The sequence below is a fragment of the Athene noctua genome, chromosome 1 (genome assembly GCF_965140245.1).
Source record: "Athene noctua chromosome 1, bAthNoc1.hap1.1, whole genome shotgun sequence".
Lineage (NCBI taxonomy): Eukaryota > Metazoa > Chordata > Aves > Strigiformes > Strigidae > Athene > Athene noctua.
This window is the reverse complement of record NC_134037.1, coordinates 125,182,954-125,197,250: the sequence shown is the minus strand read 5'-3', so window position 1 is coordinate 125,197,250 and position 14,297 is coordinate 125,182,954. Positions and strand designations below refer to the sequence as shown.

General features: G+C 41.1%; 1 protein-coding gene across 5 annotated transcripts in view; it reads left to right on the top strand.

Annotated features, from left to right (window-relative positions):
- The first annotated feature begins 851 nt into the window (after positions 1-851).
- Positions 852-14,297, top strand: part of KIF16B (kinesin family member 16B) — a 141,601-nt gene continuing 128,155 nt past the window's right edge. For all 5 annotated transcript variants that reach the window (XR_012634549.1, XM_074918368.1, XM_074918280.1 and 2 more), the window contains exon 1: positions 852-959. Coding sequence is in view for 4 of the 5 variants with exons in the window: in XM_074918368.1 (XP_074774469.1) it covers positions 913-959 (47 nt within the window). In the remaining variant the exon portion in view is untranslated. The remainder of the gene's footprint in view (positions 960-14,297) is intronic.

The window sequence follows — 14,297 nt, the reverse complement described above, 5'->3', positions numbered from 1 at the left end:
TATATATGGACATACATAGATATATCTATATAGACATGTCTCCCCCATATATATGTATATATAGGTCTATATGTACAGGGGTGTGTGTATAGTTTTTTTATATATATATAGGGAAAGATATGTATGGGGTGTATATAAGAGTATATATACAGGTGTAAAGATATATAGACACCCGTATCTACAAACCTATATATCTTCCTACATATCTATATAAGTATATATAGGTATATGTAGGCATATACACCCTCACTGATATATATATATTTATACGCATATATAAACCCACACATATATACTTATATATACTTCTATGTAGTATATATATAGTATATATACACTATAGTATATATAGATTATATAGTGTATATATAGTATACTTATATATACACTATACATATACTATATATACACTATATACATAGTATGCTTATATATACACTATATATATGTATCTAGACACACCGGGCGACGGCCCTGTGGAGAAGCTCCCATGCACTCACCCCCAGCCACTGCCCCTACTCCCATACCCTTCCTCACCAAGGTTCTCCAAACCGCCCCCCCCCCCCCCCCCCGCCTTCCTCCTCCTCTTCCTCCCCCGCCCGGCCGAGGGCGGGGCTGCCTGGCCAGGAGGAGCAGCGCCTTGCGAGGCTGTTTGTCCCTGCGCTGCCCCCATAGCCGCCCGCGGGGAGGGACGCTGCGGGGGACGGGCGGGGGTTGCCATAGCGACATGGCCTAGGCCGGGGGGCGGCCTGCGCTCGGCCCCGGCGGGCGGCGAGAGCCAGGACTGGGCCGGGCCGGCAGGGCCGTGCCGGGCCGGGCTGGGCTGGGCTGGGCGGGGCGGGGCGGGGCGAGGCGAGGCCAGGCGAGGCCAGGCCAGGCCGGAGCAGGTGCGGGCCCTAGCGGGGATGAGCCATGGCTTCGGTGAAGGTGGCCGTGCGAGTGCGGCCCATGAACCGCAGGTGAGTGCGGCCTGGCAGCGGGTCCTCCCCGGCCTTGCGCCCCACGCCGGAGTGTCTGCGCGACCCCGGGTGTAGTGCGGCCCCTGAGCCGCTGCCGCTCGCTGGGGGTGCGTGGAACTCCGTGTCCCACCTGTGGAGGCGGTGACAGCCATTACGGAGGGGGAGGGTGAGCTCCGCCTGGGACTTCAGGGGTTTCCCGGCGCTCGGCTCTGCGTGGCAGGAGCGAGTGCTGGCAACGCCTCTCTTCCCCAGCAGGCTGGGAAGTAGCTCCCCTGTTGTGCTGGAAGGTGGGGAGTGTTTCCTGGAAAGTTTTCTGTCGCGGTCTTAAGTACTGGTTTGTTTGATCCTTGTATAATGAGGGAAAAGTTACTTCGGTGATGATAGGAAAGCGTTGAGAGGCAAGGGCCTGCCAAGGGTGGACAACCAGGCTTCTAATATGTTTATGAAAGAAGGCTATTTCAGCTAGAAACTATAACCTCTTCTACTTACTTGAAAGAGAAAGATTTGTTGTCTAGTTCATTTGTAACATCAGCTTTTGTGGAGGAGGCATTATGGTAAAAGTTATTAGCTGGCTACTTAAGAATGAAGTATAAAAGAGGCAGTCGACTCCTTTTACTACATTGACAAGAGTTTGTTACCTACTTCCTGAGATTTTTCAAGGAAATAAACACTGTTTTCTTTGTGAAATAGCTGCATAATATGCATGGTAGAGTTAATTTTTACTGATATAATTTAAGAACCATGTGTAGAAAATGATCATATTATACAGGCTTTTACTACTGTTCCTTTTTCCCTTGTTGTAGAATGGTGTAGCCAGTTAAAAAGGAAGGTGTTTCCAAAGCGCAGGCAGCCAGTCATGCTCCCACCCTTCTTTTCACTTGATATGATTCTTGCATTTCATAAACTAACTAACTAACTGAAAAATATTTGCCAAGCTCTGAAAGTCATTTGACATCTTGTCATTTTCAGTGGGGGTAAAACAAACCTTATGTAAATAAAGTTGATGCAGGTTGGAAGGGGAAAATACTGCAGGTTGATTTCAAGTAGTTTAGGCAGTTTGGAGCCCAGGGATTAGAGGTCAAGGGTCAGTATGGATAATCTCGTCACAGCCTCCTGCTTCCCCCCCTCCCTTCCCCGAGTTTAACATATGGTTCTTGTAAATTTTAAAAATTATTATATATATACACTTCACTCTTTCATCTGGAATCTCTGACAACAAGTAGCATAGGTCCTTAAAGTATTGCTAAAACTTGTTATTTATAGTGGTTTGGTAGCAAGTTGGTTTTTTTTTTTGCGGACTAGAACTGTGGTCTGCTAAGAAACAGAAGAGAAAGGGAAACGGAAAGCATATGCAGAAGGGAAAAAGTCTGGTATTTGTGATATGCAGTGGAAACACCAACTGATGAAGTGTGAGTAGAAGTTCATGAGTATGGCAAAAGAATATTTCAGACAGTGTCTCTGGACCTGTCATCTGGGTTGCACAGGGGAGGATAACTTGGATGGGGCTGGATCAGAGCATACCTAGTAAATGATGAAAATTATGATATGATGGAAAAGGAAGAACTTAAGAGCAGGGCAGGCAGAAGCCTGGTGTGATCAACATCTTTGACACCATGTACTGGGTGGTAGTAAGCAGGCTGTGAATAAACTTTTTCTGAAAACGGGTAAGTGTCTGTCTATGGAAACAGGCAAACTGTGAAGAGACTTCTGGTTTAAGTTGTTAAAACCTTGCTATTTATGGGATTGTCCTTGACGTTTATAAAATATTATCAGGAATCTGGATTTAGTGTCATGGGATGTTGCTTTTAAGTTTTGATTTTTCAGAGGTACGGTTGCTGTTCCCATGGCACCTAGTCCTGTAGCCTAGGACTGGTGGTGCTCTTCTGCTTCAGTCAGCGCTGGACTTGTGTGCTGTATATTGTAAAACTGAGATCCTAAGCCTTTAGAGGATCCAATAGCTTTTCCTATTGTGGTAGTGAAGGTATTGTGTCCCCTAGGACAGGAGCAGTAATCATATTTTGCTGATATTGGTTTCCCCTGTATGTGTTTTCTCTCAGCTGTGCTCCCTTCCCCTTTGTGGGTCGCTGCAGGGTTTTACAGAGGAAGGGCCTTTCTGCTCCTTCAGAGGAAGTTTCCAATCTGGTGGTCATTCTGCCTCACTTACTTTCAAAATCTTGAATGTGATACTGTAGAGTTAATTTCGTGTGTGTCTCTAAATTTGCTTTGGTTTGTTCGAAGCTGAATCATATAATGCAGCTTATTTCATGAGTCATTTTTAATTAGAGAAGACAGAGTTAATGTATAGTTATTGGTAAGACTCCTGCATTATGGAGCAATTGCACTGTGTGGTGTCATAGTACTGCTAATTGTGTAATAAGTCATGAACATGGATCTTGGAATGAATCATGTGATAGGGAGGGGGTGGTTGTTTAAGGATTACTTGCTGTTCCATTGCTTAAATGACAAACTTTAATTTTTTTTTTCCTGCTGTGATTTTAGTCTTGTTCTCTAACTTGGCCTGCAAGGAATTTGTTCATTTCAGGGCTGTTGTCAAAGCCCTTGACAGTTCTTCTTAAAGTAGTTAACATCCCAAGTTGTGTTGCACTAGAGGTTTTTGAGTGTATCTCTGGATAACATAATAAAAATTATGTCTAATAGCTTTACGGTTACTGCTTTGGAACCAGTTGTGAGCATGAGTTTAGCAAGTTGAGTTAGTCTGTTTCCCTCATTCAATACTGAATTGCAATGACAACCTTTCACTCTGTGCTTATATTTTAATTTTTATTTAAAGTTACTAAAAACCTGCCAGCTGGCAGAAGACTGGGTTTTCTTCATTGAGTAGAAATCTGCAGGGACGTTGGGTTGGGTGGTTGATGTATTTTGCTCTGGCAAGTTAATGGTTTTGGTCACTATTATTTCTAAGGTTTACGTTCCGTAACAGTCCTTAGAAGCATTCATTTCTTATCTTATAATATGGAGGACTTGACTGGAGAATCCTATATCAGGTCTCACAAAATGCAGTTTCTCATCAAGATCCTGTCATTTCTCAGAATGGCCATTTCCTGGGCAAAAATTATGGGATTATAGAGAAGTGTAATCAACTTCAAGGCACTTTTCTGTTTACTTCAACAGATGACTTTGGGTTGCTGGTTACTAGTCGCTGTCTTTTGCATAGTGTGAGATATTTGGCATCCTGTTAAGCCTAACCTAATTCTGGTGCTCTGTTTTGTATTATGCACTGCATCTGCACAGTTCAAATAAATACACTGCTTTATGTTCATCTGCTCAGAGTCTTTTAAGATGAATAAGGGCATAATTTTCTATTTTATGTCATGTTTTCTTTGCACGAGAACTAGAATTCAGTTAGTGTTCAGGAAAACCACTTTTATGTTTTTTTTGTCAGTCAAAGCCATGTAAAGTATGCTAAATAAGAACAACAGTTTTGATACTTAACAAAGGCAATATCAGCTTGATTCTTTCAGATACTATCACTAATTCTTGTGCCCCTCAATTTCTTAGACTTGATAGCTCCATTCTATTTGGCTTTTAATTAATGAAGTAATAGAGGAAAACAAGCTTTTTCTGATTTTTTAACCTGTTTCATCTGTTTCTTGCATTTCATAAACTATTTAACTGGTGAAACAAACTAAACGAGGGTTATATACTATCCTTACCTTCAGAAGATGCAGCTGACATCAGAATGCAGCTTTGTACTGCGGTAGGTTTTTCCCTGTGTTTATCCAGTGCTCTGGATTTAAATGAGCTGTGTAGACTTTCTCACAGCTCTGTGCTTATTTCTAATATAATGAAGTAGAAGTTCCGATTTGATTTAATTTTTGAATGGTCACTTTTTAATCCTGCATGCACACACTACTTAGATTTGCTCTCCAAACAGACGTGACTGATGGGGATGGCAGAAATGTGTTAGTGGCTATAGTGCTCTACGTGGTTGCACAGTCATTCACAATTATCACATGAAGATTTAACAGCTTTTATGTTTGATAGTGGGGAGACAGAGGAAATGTGTTTTATTGCTTAGAGGAGGTTTTTGTGTGACTCTGGGGTTTGTTTGGAATAAAAGCTATGCCAATGTCGATACTTTAATCCACAAATACATTCTGCATGATTATGCATTAGACATAAGGCTGGTCCTCTTGGTTTTACATTATTACACCTCTCAGTTATGCTTGTAAGTCTTAAGTAACTCCTCTACGTGCAGAGCTGGCAGCAGAGTACCTTGGGAAATTTATGACCAACGTTATATTATCTTTTAAAATAACTGCTTGCACAATCCAAGCCTTAGTATCAATAGCAGAGTTTTCAACAGCTCGAATTAATATAGCAATGCAAAGGACAGAAATACAAAATAAGCTGTTTCATTTTACAAGGAACATGTGACTAGAGTGTTTTTGTACCAGCAAAAAGAGATAAACAAGTAAACAGTGAAGAGCCAGCTGAAATCTTAATTTCCATTCTGAACGTTTCCAAGTGATCTAGGTAGGAGCGGACTGGGAGCATGAAAGTGATAATTAACTATCCATGCTTTTTAGAATTGGGAAGAGGAGCCAAAGACGTATATGGAGAATATGTTTTTTAGAATTTCCAATGCAGGGAAGAGGGGCCTGAATTGGTATCTCCTGATTAATTGCTGTGCCTAAAATACACAGTAACCTATATAGTTCTCATTTTCATGGATTTATAGAGGGGTTTGGCAAAATGTGTATAACGTCAGTGTAACACAGGTGGAGTGAAAAAAGATGGACTGGTTACAAGCAAGAATACCCATAGTTAAATATTATATTTGTCTCTGAAGTGATTGGTGAAATTTTTGCTTCATCTGTTTCTGAGTACTGATTGTTGGTTGTTGCTCTTAAGAGGTGTCCAGAGTGATAGCAGAAGCATAACTCAGAGTTTAAATATGGCCAAGTGTTGCAATACTGTCACTTTCTGAACCACAGTACTGATGAGGATAAGCCATTTATCAGCAAGCTGAGTTTGCTGTTTCTTATGTTAACTCTTTGAACTTCCGTTTTGATAATGGTGCTTGTGATTTGATTTGTAATCATGTTCTCTGCTATAAGAAGTTGAAAGATCTGTAAGGGTAGGTGAGGCTGTGCTGTGCCTGGGGTGAGTGTTCCCCTCTCTCTTGCCTCTGCTTTTATCTGTGGGTGAGTCTGAATCCAACAAAATCTACTTTGATGCTGAGTTGGCAAGATAAACAGACTCTTCTGAATGTGACTTTTTCACCTGGCCATATTTTGTGTCCAAAACCTTGAACCCATTTAATGACCTCCAGCAGTTATTCCCCTTTGGAAAAGTGTTCAGAGTAGATATAGTTCTCTCCCTGGAAGTAAGCTATACATACATATGTATATAAGGACCTTCATCTGTGTGCTACTTCTGTTGCTAGCATTGGACCAGTGCATAAAGGTGTGGACTCTGATCTGAGTTCTTGGATCATGTAAAGTTGATACTAAGAGAACTTGAAGTCTCAAATGAGAAGTGGTTTTAGTTTTGTAAGGTACATTAAGAAATGGCTTTATTTTATATTTATTATTTCTTTATCTCTTCAAAAGGAGCGGACAGTTTTATTCTACAGTACGGTCATGCACCCCTTCTCGGGAGAGGTCCTCTAGTACAGGGAGGACCAGAGGAGTGAGCATCAGCATGACAGTGTACACGTCATCTCTCCTTAATAATCATGCCTTTTACCTGACCTGCCTGAAGATGTGCTTAACAGATGGGTTATGGTTGGCAATGGCTTAGTGATACCCAGTGGGTATGGCCAGGTTCTCGAGTGGGGTTGAGGGCAGTGGACTGCTTCATTCATTTGGCTTTGGCAGCTCAGCACAGTGAGGCTGCCAGACATGGGAGAGCACAAAAATTTATTACTTGTTCAGTTGTGAGAAAGAAGCGTAGAATCTGATACATGTTTCCCTACAGGTGAAATGAAATGATCGTTGTATGGCCATGTGTTTAAGTAGTAGGACTTAGAGAGAGAGGAAAGGAGAGGTGGGTAGAACACACAGATGTGCCTGTTCTGAAGGGGCTGTTAGCCACTGCTTTTGCTGCTATCTGACCAGTGCTAGGAAGGCCTTTGCTTGTGAAACATGGTGAGAACGTGTGTTCTTCGAGCATGGATACCAACAATAAATCATGACATAAACATAATTATGTAAAAATGCCCTCAAAGATTATAAAAGTCTCAGTGATGGTAGTTTATGGTAGTTGTTGTTGCTGTCTGTACTTCTGGAATGAAGATGCAATTGAGCTAACAGTGTTTGCTAAGAAACGTAGGTGCTATGTGTTATGAGGCTCCTCTAAATTGTATCTACGCGGATCATATATTTGAGAAAGGGCTGTAGTAAGCCGTGTTACAAGGCTGTAAGCAGGCCATTTAAAAACTGAGGAAAGGCTGGAGAGTTTGCTGTTGGAGCAAATGAAATAGAAGCAACAGCTTCCTCACAGTAGGGTGATGACTCAGACTTGTAAGAACTAGAAAAGAAATAGAGAAGAGCATAATGGGCTTACAGAAGTCTTGATTGTCAGTGGCAGGATTAAGTAAGAGGTGACAGAAATCTTATAATCAGTATAGTAGCACGGGAGATGATCGGGTTTTAAGGGTTTATTTGGCATAGGGGTAATAAGTAGTAGATAATACTTCAGGCCTGGTTATGTAGGAATGGAAGAAGCAACAGCCGTGAGGTGGTGGGAAAAATGCCAAAGTTACTTCACTCAGTAGTTTAAGGAGAACAATGCAGATGTAAAGCAGAATAGTCACTTTCCTGAAGAATTTATGTTGCAAATGGTCTAGCTATGTGTTTCTTAATGGGTGGTAAAATGTGGTATTGGACAGCTATGTTAAGGGCGGGGGGTTGGGGTGCTAATGAGAGTATGGCCTTTGCTAAAATAAGAAGTTAAAGCCAAATAGAGAAACCAGCACCAACGATAATAGTTGGCTGGGAATTTGGATGCCACAGGTCAGGATATTCTAGAAAAACTTGTTGGACTTTCCTTAGGCTTTTTCCACAATAGCAGATGTCAGTAGAACTGAAGCAAGCTGAAACTTAGGGGTACAAGCAATAGAGAATGCCAGCACTCCCTGGTGATTTGTTTCTCTAGAGTTTCTCACCTGTGATAAAGTACATGATCTTTGAACATCAGTGGCTTGTTTTCCTCTCCTTTCTATGCTCTTTTCTTCTGTGGTTAATCTTTGAAGTTTTTCACTTAGAAGAAATTAATTTGAATTTAGCAGTGTGCTACAGTCACAGTGCAGTTCTTGTTTGCAAATATACTGCAAATACTGAAGCTGTGGTTGGCACTTCCCCCAGCAAGCCCCTGGGTCAATATCTTGTAAAGTCCTGTTTCTGGAACCTCATTATCTGAATTATGTTGAAAAAGATTAACAAAAACGACAGGAGTCATCGATTCAAAGTATTGAGCTGTGTGTGTACTCTATGTGTTATGACCACCGAAATAGATTAGGAGATGCAAATCTAGAAATATTTACAGGGCTTAAATGTTGAAAAGAGGAATTAAATATTTAGTTATGGCTCCTGCATAATACCTTGGGAGTAATGGAATGAAGCTAATAATGGATCAGCTTAGCAGTAATTCCTTGGATACTGTTTAACGAGATAGTGCAGGTTGTGGAAGAGTCTCCTGAGGGGAATTGAAAGCCCAGGCAGTTGGGAAGAGCTAATTCCTTTGAAGAAAGTCGTTACAGGAAATGATCTTGCTTTGATCAATGGGAAGGTGAGACTAACCTAGATGACTTTTAAGTATTTCCAGCACTTGCTGTTCTACCTCTGACCTTCTCTGCAGTGTTTTTGCACAGCTTTGTAGACAGGAGAAGAATAAACAGGGTATGCAGTCTTTAAAACAGGATCTTGCCTTTTCTTTCAGGGAGGGAGAGTCCCAAGTGCAGAGCTTTATCCTGGTGTTGGTGAGCAGCAAAACTGGAACAGATTTAACTGCTGCAGAAGGAGCTCTAAGGAGTTTCAGCCAAATACTGGGTTCCCATTAAGTGAAGAGTTAATGCCTGGGACTGACAGTTAATCTTGCATAAACCATCAAAGATTGGGAAGCCCACATATAGTCTCTGTTTACATGTGCTTATTTTTCTGTCCTTTTTAGGACTTTAATGCAAACGCTTCAAAAGTTTTTCAAGCCTGTGGGATTTGTCACAATCGCTACCTTGTTTCGTTTGTCCCCCTCCCTAGTATTGAAGAACAAAGACCTTCCACTGCCAGCAGGGCAGCGTGGGCATGTATGGGGCAATGTAATTAAACCAGCCTCATTTACAGTTTCTAATCCCCAGAACTTTATGATCTTAAGTATTTTGACCTTGAAAACATAGTTTTAGAATAACGTTTCCTACCGCATTTATTTCAGTATTATCAAACACATTGCCATGTTGCCTATGCATGTTATGTCGCTAAAATGATGCACAATACTTTCAAATTCTGCGTTTTCTTGAGAGCTCCCTCAGACCAGCAGAGAAAAAGGTAATGTGTCCCTAGCTTTCCTGATGAAAGGAAGAGAGAGAAAGGTGAGTTTGTCGATTTCTCAGGCTTTGTTTATTTGAAATTAAGGCCAGTTTTGAAATAAATGGGATTAGCACTCTTCTGTTTTAACCTAACTTGGACTTGAAGACTCTTAGAAGTCTGAGTATCTGAAAGGCGGGTATTGTTGGTAAGAAGAGCTGACTGAATCGAAGAGCAAAGTCCTGTATTTTGCAGTAGCTATGAATACAAAGCCAGGGTTATTTATTGAGAGAGGGTTTTTCAGTTATCTAACAGGAAGAGGGCATAGATGGCACTTGACATCTTAATTGCTGATGGGCAGAAGTTCTTAATGTTGAATACTCAGACACTTCAAATACTGCCTTTATGAAGACTCTTCTCCAAAAAGTTTGTGTGGTAAATACAAAGCAATAATGAGACTCAGAAACCTGGAGGACACCCATCATTTTTTCTGTATGCTTATACATTTGAAAGATATTTGTACTTAGATAACTGGAATAATTTGCTGCTCAGTTCACATTGCTTTTATGTGTCTCAGTAGAGGAAAAGAAAAACAGAATAACCTTATGGATTACTTGAGGGACTAACAAATCTGTGAGGTCAAGCAATTTTTTTTCCCCTGAATTTCTAATTTGAGGGCACTGCAGGGAAAAAAAAAAGTGCTTTGAATCTCTTTGCTGCACACAAGAGTTTAAGCCAATACTGTCTTTATGACTTGGGATAGCAGGAAAAAAAGAACAAATCGGAAGAAACAATATATTAAAAGCAGAATACCATGTGGACTAAAATCCAGGAGTCCTAGAGAAACTTCACAGTGTCGTAATAGTTACAGTGAAATTCCAGGATGTCATTCAAATCAACTTGTTTGTGTCTTAGGATGTATTTTATGTTGCTTCTGCCAAAGATGAGCATTTGTTACACTTCCTTAAAGGCTGACATCAGAAATGTGTAAGAGGATGTTCACATGTGGATATCTTAAAACTTAACTATGCCGAACTAGTTCCTACTGGTGAAACCATTGCTGAGCCTGGTCTGACAGTCCATCTATGCAGGCAAAGCAGAAGAGTTGCTGTAGCAGAGTAGTCTGCTAATTAAAGATTAAATATTTTTCAGGTTAATATGTGATCACTGACCATGGCATGTGTGGATACAGTAACTTTTTTATTTTTTAAATTAGCTGTTAATGAGGACTTCAGAATTTACTTTTGAGGCCACCCACCAGACCTCATCTGAGTTGTTGGGTGGTAAAGTCTACCTATAATATTATTAAAAATAAAAATTTAAAAAGGAGGTCAGGTACATGATTTAATGCAGTGAGCAGTAGGTATGTTACCACAAGCGTGCATGTTTCCCCAAAAAAGCTAGTTATCATTCGACAGAAGACAGCACAAGGACGCCTGTATGTTCATTTTCTAGGAGAGCTTACTGCTGTAGATTAAACTACCGCCTTTCAGTATTGTTGGTAAAATTTGTTCTTATGGCTGAAGGCATTTAATCTAGATTGTCCTTCATACAAGAACTGGTATGTGTGTACTAGTATATAAACTTGGGGAATATTTCTGTTTCATGAGATGTACAAGATTTCCCCTGTTTCTGCATTCTCTGTCCCTGGGTTTATTATTCAGGTTTCAGCTGCACTGTGTAGAAAGTTCTGGGAGTAGCAGAACTCTCCCATTTAACTGTTTGCAAAGTTTGCCAATGCTTTTTATAAAACCTGTATCACAAAAGGGCATGTGGGTATTGTTATAACTCTGCACTGGCAAATTATTAAGATTACGTTGATCACAGAAAACCTTATGCCCCTACAAAATGTGCTTTACAACAAACCCCTCTTTTAAAGTACCAACTATGTGCACAATTTATTTCTCTTACTGAGAAAGAAATTGCAGTTGTATCCACAGAAAGCTGTTTATTTTAACTTCAGTCCCCTGGATTTTTTTCTTTTTTCTTGTCTGGCTTCTTGAGGTGAAACTTGAGAGAGATGGCACAGCCCGTCTGTCAGCCAGTCTGGTCTCATCTAGCAGCTTTGGAATCTGCTGGCCAATATCAGCCAGATTTGACAGCTTGGTAGGGGTCTCAAAGATAATGAAGCTGTGTTGTTTGGAGGAAATGGGTGGCTGTAGAAGAGTCTGCAGAGCCCTCCTGAAGGAGGGGGAGGCTGCAGCCCTTACCAGCTATCAGAGGATTCACCTACGAACCTCCTCCCCTCAAACTTGAGTCTGAAGGACATCTGGTTGTACATCAGGCAATGCAACTGCAATGTGTAGTTGTTAATTTTTAGGCTGTATTAGTGTAAACATGGCTTCAGCCATTTAATTGTGGTCTTTTAGTCTTACCAGTCAAGAGTATGGGGTCCCTTCGAGCTCAGGATATTGCACTGCTATGGAGACAACTGCATTTTTTATACAGTACAATCATGTAGTACCAAACCCAGAATCAGAATTCCCAGAAACCCATGAAATCAGATTGTTTGAATTGTTCTGATTTAGGTCTCGGTCAACAATATATTGAAACTATTTGTTATTGATGTTTATGGAAAAAAATCACTTTAACCCAAAGGGTAATAAAGATGTTTTATATGCAGACCACCAGATTTGTGGTTTTAACTGCACCCAGATATGAAATCACATTTAAAAAAAAATATTTTCTACAAAATGATTCAATAAGCATTGAAGTTAAAAAAAAAAAAACAAAACAAAACCACAAAACCAAACAAAAACCTCTGGATAGGAAAGAGAAATTGTGTGAAATTTTAGGTGCACAAACTTTACTTTTCTTGTAGTTACAGAAAGTGACAAAAATGTCTTGTGTAGGAGAGGTTTTGTTTGAGTTTTTAAAGTACATGGTTGAATAGAATGTTTGCCTTTTAAGAGTTACTCAGACAAAGGAAAGTGCTCTTGGTCTGTGTAATTCAATGGGACATCAGGGCAAATGTACAGTAAGGATGTTGACCACACTGCAAGAAAAAGCCAGGTTCTTTCTGTGACTCTTTGTGCTTGTTTTTCAGTCAAATCTACCTTGAATTCTCCTGGTCATTAAGCAGCCCTCATGCTTTGACTTCATGACCCCAGAAACACACCTGGGTAGTGAACAAGCAGAGTGATAAAACTGGACATCCGTAACATTGTGCCTAAAATGTGAGCATAAGAAGTAGCAGGCACTTTACTGAAAAGCCATTGATCATGGTTGAGTCGTTTTTGCAAGTGCTCAGACCATGTTTTTGAGTAGATGAAAAGCGAAATCACGCATCTGCTCTTCAGTATAAACCCCTTCCAATAGATGTTCCATTAGATGTCCACAGATAAGTGAATTTTCAGCAGTGTGTTTTCCAGACCATCTTTCTATTTTGACACAGAGGTGCTCCGCAGGCAGTTCAGGTAGTGCCTGTGTCCTTGTCTGTGCAGCCTTGGAGGTTTGCTGAAGTGGTCTTTTGAAACACTGGGAAAACGGTTTGTAATTTCTGTCCTGTCCTTTTTGTTTGTTCCCATCCCACCCCCCAGATGAAGTGCATCTCATTTTCTCTCTCTCTCTCCCCTCTCTCTCTCTCCCCTCTCTCTCTCTCCCCTCTCTCTCTCTCCCCTCTCTCTCTCTCCCCTCTCTCTCTCTCCCCTCTCTCTCTCTCCCCTCTCTCTCTCTCCCCTCTCTCTCTCTCCCCTCTCTCTCTCTCCCCTCTCTCTCTCTCCCCTCTCTCTCTCTCCCCTCTCTCTCTCTCCCCTCTCTCTCTCTCCCCTCTCTCTCTCTCCCCTCTCTCTCTCTCCCCTCTCTCTCTCTCCCCTCTCTCTCTCTCCCCTCTCTCTCTCTCCCCTCTCTCTCTCTCCCCCCTTTCCCCCCCAGTGCCAGTATTATTTGAAGTAGCTTTTCTGATTTTTTTTTTTTTTTCTTCTCCTCCTTGCAAGTAATTGCTAGATGTCTAGCTGAATTTAGCAATAGTGGAGGGTTAATAACAGCACTGGGCTGATGTGTATCCTGGTATCTGTGCCAAGAAACTTGCCTGTTTGATCACTTTGTAGTTGGGCCACGGGATCACGGGTTATAAGTTTCCTTCCCTTGTGATACTGGAACTCCATGTGGTGTATGAAACAGCAGCGAGAACAGCCTGGAGGCTGGTCCCAAAGAGTGTTGTATGAGCAGATTGCACTTGGGGGGAAAGCAAGCTTTCTTAAATCATCAAAGCATTAATTGTAAACTAGTTTTGGTAGCCAGCCCCTTTACGTTGCTTTGGGATGAGGGGGATGGAATTTGTGGGGGTAGAGTGTTCAGTTAGTGGCTGGGGCATGTCTCTGGACAGGGGTAGGGTTAGTGGTTCCTATGGATGCTGGAGGACCAGCTGGCTGCTCTAGGGTTTTCCTGGCCCTGATGGTTTGCCGAAGGGTACCCAACATTGCAGTACAGCTGTTTGCAGCCTCAGCCTTTAATTAAGGGGGAACTTGCAATCAGAACTTTTTTGAAAGGGGCTCAGCCCCTGGTGAACAGGATTAAATGAGTACCTGGAAATAACTGTCATCATGCGAGCAGTTTTTTTTTATGGGATCCTTTCAAACTCTTTATGTGTACAATAAATTATACTTGGCTGTCTCATGTTAAAATGAAGCTTTAGCATTTGATTCCTGTTAATTCTTTTCACTTCTGTCAGGTTGGCTGATTGATTCTGATCATAGTAATCCTGTTTCAGGTTGTCCTATCCCTTCCCCTACAAAACCACAAAATTCTACTTAGGAAATTTTTTATTGATTAGTGCTTTACAAGGGCTTTTTATTTTTTACTTTGAAATCCTCATTCTTTAGTAATGTTTAGTAATATTATTATGAGTGTT